At 38.9% G+C, this 12,963-nt stretch overlaps 2 protein-coding genes across 6 annotated transcripts in view; one reads left to right on the top strand and one right to left on the bottom strand.

The window, feature by feature from the left end:
* LOC145978541 (uncharacterized) overlaps positions 1-12,963 on the bottom strand; it is a 250,254-nt gene that overhangs the window by 209,231 nt on the left and 28,060 nt on the right. Inside the window, exon 2 of one of the 5 annotated variants that reach the window (XM_083111205.1) lies at positions 9,009-9,098. Coding sequence is in view for 4 of the 5 variants with exons in the window: in XM_083111206.1 (XP_082967332.1) it covers positions 4,554-4,609 (56 nt within the window). In the remaining variant the exon portion in view is untranslated. Of the gene's footprint in view, positions 1-4,553; positions 4,851-9,008; positions 9,099-12,963 lie in introns of those variants that run through there. The other 4 variants (XM_083111206.1, XM_083111200.1, XM_083111207.1 and 1 more) reach the window with 4 other exon arrangements.
* Positions 7,965-8,681, top strand: LOC145979029 (uncharacterized). The gene has a single exon (XM_083112103.1). It carries the CDS (start codon positions 7,965-7,967, stop codon positions 8,679-8,681), a length of 717 nt encoding a protein of 238 aa, XP_082968229.1.

Raw genomic sequence — 12,963 nt, 5'->3', positions numbered from 1 at the left:
GCTCAGAAACTTGCGTTGGATTGGTGAAATCCTCAAGCAACACGTGTCGCCTGTAAGTTCGGTGTGAATTCTACCTTACTTTAGAGACATGTATTACGAGAAATATTGAAATGTTAGTGAAGAACCTATTGTTATTAATGTTTAACTACGTATTTTGCCATTTTTGAACATATGCATCTGCATTCTAGTGACGAAAGAAACATTTTAAGGGTGGAAGGTATTTTGGGAAGGAGATTGAAGTCGTACTCTTAAATACGCCACTGTCACCACAGAGGAGGAGCAAATTTTTAACGAGTGGAGTAGACGGAGAAAACGAATAGTTAGACCACAATTAAGAACGTAAATATGTATGTTGTTTTTGTACTATATTGTCCTGTATCTGGCGTTTGTGCTTTAGTTAGATTAAGCGCAATCATTTCCAGTATTCTAGCATAGGAACTCTGGTTGAATATTTTGTTAATTAATACAAGAAGAAATCCTACTAGTTTGCTTTCTTGATGAGGAAATACACAAGCATTTCCTACAATATTCTTTGCTCGCTCACACGCGCCCTCCGGCAGATTGCTACAATTCTTCCTTGATATATATCTTTTCCGAGAAATACGAGACATAATTGCCCAAGCTCAAACCGTTATATTAAATACGGCTACTATCACACAACGAACCCTCTCAGAACGCAATCGTGAAGCGCCGTTAACATTTCCCATGTAGGCAATGATGTAGCAACGCTGCATTCTCCAGCGTTGCAACTTATGCAGCACTGCGAACAATGCAACGTTCAGAGCCGTCAGTGAAAAATGCTGAGTCATGTAAGTTGAGGGGGAGATCCGACAACGCTGTTCTCTGCAACCGCAGGCCCCACCCCCTACGATCTTCCTCGCTCCGCCTTGACGTCACCGCTGATGTAGTTCCGCAATTTTTCACACACTGCAGATGTCTCTGGCGTCGCACAAACGACACACACGTTGTGTGTAGGTGATGAGCACAGAGCCCCGTTGAGAGGAACCGATAAACACCTGATACACACGTACAGGCACAATGCCCCGAAAAGAGGAACCAGAAAAATGCACTGTTTTGTAGCATAACTCCGAGTACAATTGTCGGACATTGTTCTATCTTTTATCAAAATATAGATCTTGGTCCCCTTCGTCGATTAATTCCACGACATTAAATTTTCCTTTGCCGGTTCGGCCATAATATTAAATAATGTGCTTTCTCGTTCCGAGGAACCACCAAAATTACCTCGCAATGAAAAAGTCCCTCTTAATGCTGGTAATTTTTCTGATCTTGTTCCTCCTAATGACGGGTATACCAACACACACACACACACACACACACACACACACACACACACACACACACACACACACACACATATATATATATATATATATATATATATATATATATATATAGTTTTGACCACTAAGACTGACATTTTTCTGGAATTTCTCATGTAAGCTTTAACTAGGTTTGAAGTTCAGAATTTTGGATTCACTTATTGGGACAAATACCAACAAACATAAACAATCTCTTGTTTTGCATGTACACCGATTTTCAGCAGAAAAGCAAGAGTTACGCAGCTCTGGTGTGCGATGTGTAACTATACACACATCTCAATATGTATCGTAAAAGAACTGTCGTTACAAATTTGTGCGCAGCTTCAACGTTAACCAGTTTAAACTTTCCCAACTCAAACTGACCGACCGGCACACTTGTACGTGTTTCACCTACTCTCCGTCCAGAGCAAAAACGAAGTGTAAACTTCTGAGCCTCCTCATTGTTCAGGCTCCTTCACAAAGATTTACTGGCCGTTTCTTCGGAACAGCTGCTGTCGAAATCAACCAATAGGATCTCTCCCAGGTCACGTGGCTTTGTGTGCAGAGGCTTCGTATTTACTGTGGACGGAGCATAGTTATCGTTATGCACAGGAAACGATTAGTAACTAGAAATAAGTGTTCCCACGACTCATTCGTTCCATCTTTCCAGCAAGCATGTGTGTGTGGTGTTCACACCAACTAATCAAATGAGACAAAACAGACAAATCAGCCATGAGCAGATGCCTTACAATGAAAATTGAATTTACATTTTGACTGGGACGTCTCCGGCATTTCTACGTGTAGAAAAACTGATACCTTCTTGTCAGCTTTCTTCGCACTAAAAAGAGTTCAAAATAGCATGAATTTCAACCTCGCCTTTCCGTAAGTCATAATCGCCTCAAGGTCTGTCCATTTGAATGGCCTCTATCAAATCGAGGAAGGAAAGTTTTTAATTCGTCTTGCACAAATATTGTGCCATTCCGTTCACAAAGGAAGTATTAATCGGTGACCGTAATTCCTCCTTTCAATGGCGACTGCGGTTTCTTTTCTTCTCTTGTTGCAGTGTCGGGATTATTGGTTTTGACAATTGAAACAAGCAAAAGACATAACTTCTCATCCCACTTCCTCGTTAACCTAAGCCACATAACCAACTTCGCAACAAAGTTCAGCAGTCTCTAGCATTTGCCTTTGTTCTTACGCATTACAATAAGGTTTTGAATCTTTCACGCGTATACTGAGTAATTCCTTGCTTGCCTCCCCTCCCCCATTTCAAACCTTTTAAGGTAATGATGAATTTAATGAATTTGAGGAATTTATAATAATAAAACTGTGTTTACAATTACTATACTTTTAATAATTTTGGTGTTAACTGGCATTCCATTCCATTCTGTTTATAACATTTGAGCAAGTATTATAATATTATTATAATATTATTATATTATAACTATTATTACAATATACTTACTGTATGTGTAACTAAGGATTCACTCATTTTAAGTCATATTTTATTTTAAACATTCAAAATTAGGGGTTTACTTCACCTCTTAGTGAATGGAAAGTCTCAATTTCTCTTCAAAATTACCAGCATAAAATACAACCATTAATGAATGACCTTATTTAAAATCTTTATATCATGACAGAGCATAGTATGAAAAAATATAACATAATATGAAATGCATATTATTTCTTCTAAAATTTATGCACCTATTCTATGACCTAGTTCTCCAGCTTGATTTTGAATATTTTTTGTTAACTTTAAAAACCCTGTCTTAATACTTATCAAATGTTTTTCTTGCATCAATATAAAAATAAAGATTTCTTATGCAGAAATAAGTAAGCTCAACGTATCTATAAGTATTTGGTTAAAATGCCTCAGTGTGTTTCGTCTGGAACCTAACGAAATGCTATTTACAAGACAATGAAAATAGTTTGCATGCTGTTTGTTACTACACACAGTTTTTCCCCTTAGAAAATATGATGAATACACTTGTTAAGTTCTTGGTATTCGTAGTATTACAATAGTGACTTGCCATTATAATGATCTATAAGGTGTTCATGTTTTTAATGCATTTGTTCCAACGTTCTCACACATGCAATACCTTTCTCCTCTGTTGACAACCGTACCCAAACTTCAAGCCGTTCATGACTCATTTAATTCTTTTAGTGTTGATTTCCCCCTTTTTTTTAGTGAATTCACATCATGTTAGATCTGTTTTTCTTTATTTCATGCCTATTTCCCTCTCTCAAAGTTGTTGTGAATTATCTCCCTCTTACGATCTATTCCCCTGCATATTTTAATCTTTCAGTGCCATTTAGTGTCATAATTAATTTAACTACTATGTAGTTATTTTCGGGATTATTACATTGTACTATATACGAGTTGCCAAAATTCACAAATGATCTAGTTTTCCATTTAAAATAATTTGCTTTGCATTGTACGTACAAAATCTTTAATTTGATATAACATAGGATAAATATCATACAAGTTCTGCAGGATGTCTAAAGTTACGTGAATATATGTTATTAACTGAAAATGTCAATTTAAAATTAAGTTAAAATTTATTACAAGCGACTTAATGCGACTTACGTTAAAATCGGAACTTCTAACAAAAAACACTAAACTGCATCTTCCTTATTTATTCTGATTGTTTGAAATTTGTTAAAACAGTGAATGTCGCGTGAAGACAAAAGTTATTTGTAATTGTGAGAAGATTGCTAATATTCAGTTATCACACACTTTTCAGGTAAAAGAAAAGGAAAGCCGCCGAACTCCGTAGCGGAGTGGTTAGTGCAACGCGGTACGACGCCAAGGGTCCTGTATTACAATACAAATTAATATAAAAACTACTACGATGAAAGCTACATTAAATATAATTCCCTAATAACTAGATATAATATAAGACGAATAACATTTAATTACAAATAATAATTTTTCTTTGCGTATGCCTCCTCATCAATTTCAAGTCATCACTCATCCTCATTGTCGCGATTAGCCAAAAGTGACAGAAATGCGACGCGAAATAACAAAAATTAATTGAGAAAAATATATCCAGTGAAAGGTTATTAGTTAGTGAAAATATGTAGTTAGTTCAAAAACGAGTATGTTAATGTCAAACAAAAATATGGATGAAACAATGTTTACACAGGTAGACTCTTAACTCACCCCGAGCATGAAACCATTGCGTAACATCCAAAAGCAAAAGAAAAAAACAATCCTTCTTTATGATGTCATACCTGTGTTGCACGAGGTAAGCATGAGTCCCACACCAAGCATTAAGTCTGCACCTCATTCACCGCACAAGGTAGTTGAAAACCTTGATCCTACATCCGGGTCCACACAGCATCTCTCTCACTTTGCATCTACCAGCATGATATTATGGCCCGAGGCTAAGCAACACTAGATCCAATAACGTTAAGGGACACTTTCGAAGCTTCACTTGGCACTAAGTGGACACTACAAACCCAAGATCGCCACTATAACGAAGGCCTTCGTAACACCACTGACACAATACTGTTGATTGCGGCTCAACGCTGGTTTGCGAAAGGAAAAGTTGTTTGTTTATCAGAAGAATTCTTGCTCCAGGAAGCTAGTAGCTGGTACGGACACTACCGCGAGCATTCAAGTAGATCGGCGTCGATTCTTCCTACCCTTGTTGCACTTTAACGACCGCTGGCTACAAGATCGCTATCCCGTTTCGCTCCTACGGGCTTGGTCTTTGTTGAGTCCTGTCGCCAGCGACACCGCAGCACGGCAATGACCAACTTTCCACCGACTCACCAAGACAACATTTCCCACTCGACAGCCTATCAGAAAAAACCGGCAACTCCACATACCCGGGCACGTATGCGGGCGGGCGGTGTTCGTGACCTTTCGGGTCAACATACCCTTTCATTTCGCTACGATATTAATGCAACTGCAAAGCCACATCGTGTGTACATTTGAGTTCTGATTACAGCAATTGGGCTCGGGCTCGTGTGACTGGTTCCCTTCTTAATTAAGGCTTCGCTTGTTTTTTGCTCTAACTACAGCATGATTATAAGCGACAATAAAATATATAGATAGCAATGAAGTAGATACAATTACATCCACCAAATTATCATCAGAGGTATTCCACGATAAGTAGTCCTACTTCATGTAAATAACAAAATGAATTAATCTGAAAATTATTATTGTTTTTGATTGTATTAAGATTTATATAATTTGCGTATTTCACCAAACATTTTTAGCATCTGTAGCCTATACGTATGCTTCACAGACAAATGAAGTCAAATTTTGCTACATTTTTAAAGCATATGACCCATAGAAAATATAGGCGTAGTCGGCGGATGGGTCACTGGTGTTCAGATGTTCAGATGAGACTTTGAAATGTCCTGTCAAAGAAAACCCACTTTCCCATGACCCCCTCCTCTCCTCCCCCTCCCCTTCCTTTCCCGTCGCGTTTTCGATGTGAGGTTTGACAGCTGGGAAATGAATGCATATTTCAGCCTGTATGAGGACTACGGACTTGAAACAAGTTTCACTTTGTTGCAAAAGGTCTATTCTTTTAAAACAATGCAAAAGTTTGCGCCCTTTTCCCAAAATAGCGGGAAATTTGGGGACTTAGCCCCCCTCTACCCCGTTTTTCTCACTTGGGCACTCTGAATTATATACGGTCGTGTGCTCCGATGTTTTTTCTTCCAAACAAAAGTTAGCCGAAGTAGATTGCTCAAATAGTCTCAGAGATATAACGTTTTTCTGAAATAGGTGTAAAAATTTAAAAATCGCGCCCAAAGGCCCCGCCCAGTGAGGGGTTACTTTCGAAAACCCGCTCGGCGGTGTAAAGGATGCATTCAGGCTATGAAATCATACTCAAGTTTATAATTTGTTAGCAGACACCACATAATTCATAATTCTATGAACTCAGTTCATTACGAACATTTTAATCCAATAGCATATCTACAACCTTACATTTTATGTGTGAATGTCACACACTTAACGCCGGAATGACAATTGTTTTTTTCTTTCTTATAATATCATGGGTACATCAGCACATAGGCTATTTTTGCCCATCACACAAGACGGGGAAAGTTTCTTCACGACAACAAAAGTGAGGACAAGAAACAAGACAACAATAAAATAAAATATGTCTGTTAAAAACATCCTCACTCAATTTTTAAAACTAAGAAAGTCACAGATTCTTTAACAAGAACTAAAATTATACTATCTCAGGATAAAATTTTCATACCCTAGTTAAAAGTTGAGGCTGTACATATAAGGACAAACCCACGACAACACGACCCCAGAAAGGATTAGACTGGCGGTGGGTCAAGGCGCCAGAGCTTCGTTGACCTGCCGGGGTGTACTACGTGAAAGTGAGATTGACTTTTGGGTGTCTTCTCAGGTCACACCCCTTACACGCCCAAATTATCATCGAAATTCGAACCTTCGGTAAAGATATAGAATGTCATAATCGTGCTTGAACTTAGTTTGAACCAAAAGTGCATGAAATTTAAACAAATTTAGTAGTTAACTTTCCCTTTCAATTTCAAGGCGAAACATTTATTGTTCTATGCACTAGACTGTGATTCAGTGTTCCAAGTTTTAAACATCGCAGAGACGTAACCTGTAATGATTGGCAGGATCAAGTATTTTATTAAAAAAAAAGACTCGAAAACATGGTAAGTATTCACAAACTTAAAATGGAGTCATAACACCAATCGTTTACATTACCCAATGCTAATTTGCTGTATTTGTATTATTTAGCGTCGCATTTCTGCCAATTCTGACCAATCGTGATGATGAGGATGAGTGATGGTTATATGAAATTGATGAAGAAACACGCATACACAGAACACCCATGACCAGGTCGGGGCTGGAACCAGGGAACTTCAGTGGCGAGATCAAAAGTCGACAATTAACGAACTGTCACCGTGTCGGCAATGCTAATTTGCTAAATGTTGTAACTGGCATTTCGAGTTTGGAGGCGAATTCGTTAATGAGACTGTAACACTTTCTTTGCCATCTAATTTACAGAGACGTAATACGAAAGCATTCATCTGATTTAACCACGTGACATCTATAGCTTTCAGGCGTTGCTCAGAAAGATTCAAAAGTAATTTTTAACGAAGGAACATACAGGGTGGCGCACGAAATGTCATACCATTCAATCACCTCATAAAATTTTCAATATCATATATTGAATGTTCAAAACACGTATGCGGGTGAGTTGGTTCATGGAAAATCAGGTAGATGTCAGGAGAAGTCAGTATCGGACTTTATTTTGTTGCGAAACAGCAGTTTGCAAGATGGCGGATAACGGCTGGTTGAGTGTCGAACAGAAGGTGAAAGTTGTAATGTTTTTTGCAGAAACAAAGAGTTTGGTAGCGACACAAAGGCATTTTCGTGCACACTTTGGTACAAGATGGGCTCCCTGTAAACAGACCATTCGCAGATTGTGCCAACAATTAGAAACCACTGGCTTTGTGTTGGAGAATAATCGACGGCGCCCGTCAAGTGTCCGAACACCTGAGAACATTGAAGCAGTTCGCGTGGCTTTGGCATGAAGTCCAAGCAAGTCAACAAGAAAGGCGGCTGCTGAGTTACGAATATCTCGTAGGTCAATCCAAAGAATTCTCCACTCTGATCTTCACTTGTTCCCTTACAAAATGACAGTTGTCCAGAAACTAACGGCAGTGGACAAGGAACGAAGGCATCAGTTTGCTTCGTGGTTAGTGGAAGAAGATCATGTTCTGCACAACACTTGGTTTACAGATGAGGCGTACTTTCATTTAAATGGTGTGGTAAATAAGCAAAATGTTCGATTCTGGGCAAGTGAACAGCCTCACAAAATGCATGAACGTGAGAATTATGGAGAAAAAGTGAGTGTGTGGGCAGCAATTTCAACTCATGGAATCATTGGACCGTTTTTCTTTGACGACACAGTAAACAAAGAACGATACAAGGAAATGTTGGAGAACTTATTTATTCCGCAGCTCTTGGCAACAGGTCTCCATTTACACACTCAGTGGTTCATGCAAGATGGAGCCCGCCCACATACAGCAAACATTGTTCTTGATTTCCTGTATGAGATGTTTAATGTGCGTGTAATGTCTAATCGGTTTCCTGAACGTCAAGCAGGTGGGAGATTGTGGCCTCCGCATAGCCCGGATATTAATCCTTGTGACTTTTTTTGGGGGGGTTTCTTGGAAGATAAAGTTTTCGCACGGAAGCCTGCAGATGTAGTGCAACTCAAGGCCTTTATTGTGCAGTTGTGCCGTGAAATTTCGGAGGACTTGTGCCGGAGGGTTGTGACAAATGTAAAGGTTCGCTTGCAAGATGTTGTGAACCATAATGGTGGACACATTGAACACATTCTGCACTAAACAAACTTTCCATACTCTGATAATTCACTATGCATTAATTTTGTAATGTTTCGATAATAAATAAATGTGTAATAAACAAAACAAATGGTAAGACATTTCGTGCGCCACCCTGTATGACACAATGATTCCAGAGCTGTTATAAGCATGACCAATTCTTCAATTTTAATTTTTAATCCAACACCTTGCATTTGAAGAGAACATTTTCAGATTCACGACCCAAAACTTTAGAAAAAAGGCGGTACACCAATCTGCCTGAAGAAATCGAGTAAGACAATAAAGAAAAAACAAGTTCTTTAAGGTTTACAATTGTAAAGTTTGATTCTTTACCTTCGCGTCTGCAGCAGAGAGGGGTGGTTAGGGGAAGATCCTCCATACACGATAACTGGCTGACAACCATCAAGGGGAGTCTACTGGTACCTATGAAGAACGGAAAACAAATAAAGGAAATATATTTAGAAAAATAAATTACAGAGTTATATGCATTATGTTTTAAGGACAAGTTATCAATAGCCATGTACTGAATTACCATGGGTAACAGTTGACGAGGCTGAAGAAGGAAAACAACACTTTCATGATTTCAAACATTATTGAACCTGGCAAAACACCATAACTTCTCATGTCACAATTGTGCGATTACATTTTGTCATTTAATATTCTATTTGTGTCATAGGTTGTGTGTATGTCTAGGTATATTTTTAGAACATTTTATATCTTGAAAAGATACCCTACACTCAATTTACTATTTTCATTTTGTTTCTAGGCCTATCTTCTTACCTGGGCATTTTGTGCAAGAAGAATTGGAGTGTAAATTGTGCATACCCAAGTCATACGATATAAATCTTTAGCTGTTTGATATTTTGTTAGTAAGTCTGACAATTACGTCATGTATTGAGAAAGGAAGCACCGGCCAAGAATATGTACCAAAAATAGTTATTATCAGGTGCCTGAATTTTCAAATATGCTTCATTAACACCCTATGATATTGAGACATACTTTTCTAGGTAAAACAACATTTTGGTGATAAAAAAAATGTTCATTTCGCGAACAAAAACAGAACTTTATCGATGTTATCCCATCATGGAGTGGAAAATTGAAAGTCCCCCACCCTGCAAAGTCTAAACAGACGATCGCCTCCTCTCTACGTCTAAAATTAAGAGATCACCCTACCCTGAAATCTACAATTCATGCGTGGCCCTTTGAGAATGTCCTTTCATCAATTTCATCCAACCATCCATCATCCTCATTGTCGCAATTAGCCTAGAAAGGAAGAGAAGCGACGAAAATGAAGATAATACGAGGATGAAAGTATGTCATGGCAACTACTTCTTTTTCGCGAGAATGCAGGATCGGAACAAAAATTCGGAATACACAAATGGAAGAAGACACTGTATGGAACTGAACAATGCAGGTAATGTGTACCAGGGGCTAGTAGGGAGTGCCAAAAATAAATTATGAAAAAGTATTGTTCTACATGCGTGCATTAGTCACAAGGCTACCCTGGCGGTACAAAAACTGAGAAGTTTTGATCGGTACCATCAGAAGAAATGAAAGAGCAAGAAATATGCCTAGGGCAGAAAGTCCATATTCCTCTTAACCCTTTCGTGCGACCATCGCAGAAACGTCCCCTGTACTTTTGGTCCTTTTTATATTTGAGAAGCGAAGGACCAACGCTGCAATCAAGGAAGATAGGAATTCAATTTCGGTGTCCAGGCAGTGCTAGTCACGGCCTGCATTTTAGGAGCAGGGATGATGCCGTGCGGGTCCCATCGCTCAGGGCCGTGCGTGTCGTGGCGGAAGGGTATCAGGTGGAGCGAGCAGAAACGGTTCCCAGATGCTCCAGCAGACAGCTTGGCCAAGTTCCACCACGTATCGCAGCCTCGGCCAATTAACTACACATGCACTGAATACACATACATGGCCACATTTACACGAATAACCTCAGTTATTTCAGAAGATGGTTCGATCACATTCCCTAAAGACTACGGACGTAGTCTCTCCTAAACATCAGACTTTAGGAAGTTCCGAAACACACTATTTCACGAAACATAAGGATATTTATATGTTGTAATGGATATTATTATTATATATAGAGAGGGGAAATTACACACGTGCGCGCGCAGAGAAAGATAAATAGATGGAGGTAGATATGGAAGGAAAAAAGAGAACGAGTGACACATCCACAGAGCAGAGAGAGAGAGAGAGAAAGACACATACAGAGGAAGGCCACAATAAATTGTTAGAAAGAAGCAAAGAATTATATATATCTGTCTGTGGGTGTTTGTGTTTGTGTGTGTGTGTGTGTGTGTGTGGAGAGAAAGCAGTTTAGACAAGTTGAAGTTGTGGGAAAGAAGCAGAGAGAGAGAGAGAGAGAGAGAGAAAGTGAGTGAGAAGTTTGGATAAAAATATGCACAGAGAGGCAAAAAGAAACTGTGGGAAAGGAGCAGTGCGAGCGAGAGAGAGAGAGAGAGAGAAAGAGAGATGTAGAGAAAAAGATATGTAGAAGAAGGCAAGAAAAACTGTGGGAAAGAGAGAGTTGGAGTTTAGATGAATAGACACATGTAGAGCAAAGCAGGGAGAAACCGAGGAAAGCACAAAAAGGAGAGAGGAAGAGAGACAAAAGTATAGAGAAAAGACAGATTCAGAGAAACGCAAGGATAAACTGAGAGGAAAGAAGCAGACTAGAGAAAGAGGTAGGAGGGTTCTAAAAGGTTGAGAAGCACTGAAATGGAGAAAGGAGGATATAAGATGAGCCAGTCAATGCTTGGTGCACCCACATCTATCCCAACCGGTGACTAATACAGTAAACGTCACGCTTTCTAGTCTTGTCCCCTGCGGTTCTTACTTTCATTCAGTTTGCATTTGCCACCTACCTTCCTCTAATGCGGAGGAAGCAAGATCGCACACGTAAGGCAGACCGGTATCACCAATTTTACCTACAAAAGGAAATAATAGTACCACAGGTTTTACAATATCGATCAAGTAACGTACGCGTCATATGGTGAAGAAAATATCTTCATAGTTTTCTTTCTATCGGAACACACTTATATGGGTACCAATAGAAAAAAAAAAGAAAAAAAAAATCAATGCACAGATGGTTTACTGCACGGAGTAAATGTGGTTTTATTAGAGAATTTAGTAAATGCAAATGCATTGTGCAAAAATTACCAATTTTACTCGCGTTTGCTTTCGGGTGTTATCTGGCAATGAGGAGGGAAAGGGGGGGGGTGTGAAAACCTAACTGGGCTGCGTCCTTTCGAAGGACTGGGGCAAAACAGCTAACCCTGCCATAAATACCTGTCAAATGCTCCTCGGAAAGGCGTAGTGGCTAACACGATGCTTGTGGTCCCGGTCTGGGCATCGGTGTTCATTGTAATTGCCCCTTCATCAATTTCATGATATCACCTCTCATCATCATCGTCGCTATTACCCAAAAGTGCCAGAAAAGAGACGCTAAATAACAAAAACCAAAATCAAATTGATACGTCACCCACACAAAAATTAAATTAGTGCGCCTCTGCAAAGGAAATCTAATACAAAATTTACGACACAAATATTAAGTTCTCCGCAATAAAGTCTTATAAAGATGCGTCCCCACCCCAATCATTCGCGAATACCATGCTAACTTAACATTATTTTATACAGCATAAGACTCTTCATTATAAAGTAACCGATAATGTCATTGCAACAAAATGCTTTTTATCATAACTACACATAAGTGTAATTGAATTTCACAACGAGCAAATTCTCTTTTCACAATTTAAAAGTTTATACTCATTTGCAAACGTTTCCCTCTGTAAGTTGCAGTCTCTCGTGGGCCAAATTTCAATGATTACCATTATATTTACACATAAAAAAGAACAATATTACTGCTATAAGGAGCACGAATTGGGTAACGTGGACTGAACAAGAGAGTCCTGCAAACACTGAAATTAAAAACCATTTAGAGTTAAGTTACCCTCCATGTTGGCGAATACCAATGTAGAGCAAAGCTAAGAACCACGGAATGAAGGGTCAATTGTATGGAAGTCACGCTTTTGGTTCGCAAATTTAGCATCCAGCAATCTCTTCATCTTGATGAGTATTTTAGAAGTTATCTTCAGGCAAAATCATGATTAAATTTGCGCAAGTGCGTCAAAGGGTACGAAGAACAGTAAGTTCTCAACTCAACAGTGTGAAAGGGAGTGAGAACTATATAAACGGGGGGGAAGTCTTACAATGAGAAAAGTAAAAAAAATGGGGCATTTGTTTGCCAAATGAAGAAGACGTGATATTAAATACATAT

The sequence above is a fragment of the Lepisma saccharinum genome, chromosome 25 (assembly GCF_977018435.1).
Source record: "Lepisma saccharinum chromosome 25, izLepSacc3.1, whole genome shotgun sequence".
Classification (NCBI taxonomy): domain Eukaryota; kingdom Metazoa; phylum Arthropoda; class Insecta; order Zygentoma; family Lepismatidae; genus Lepisma; species Lepisma saccharinum.
The sequence above is the reverse complement of the archived record's forward strand: the minus strand, read 5'-3'. Positions and strand labels throughout refer to the sequence as shown.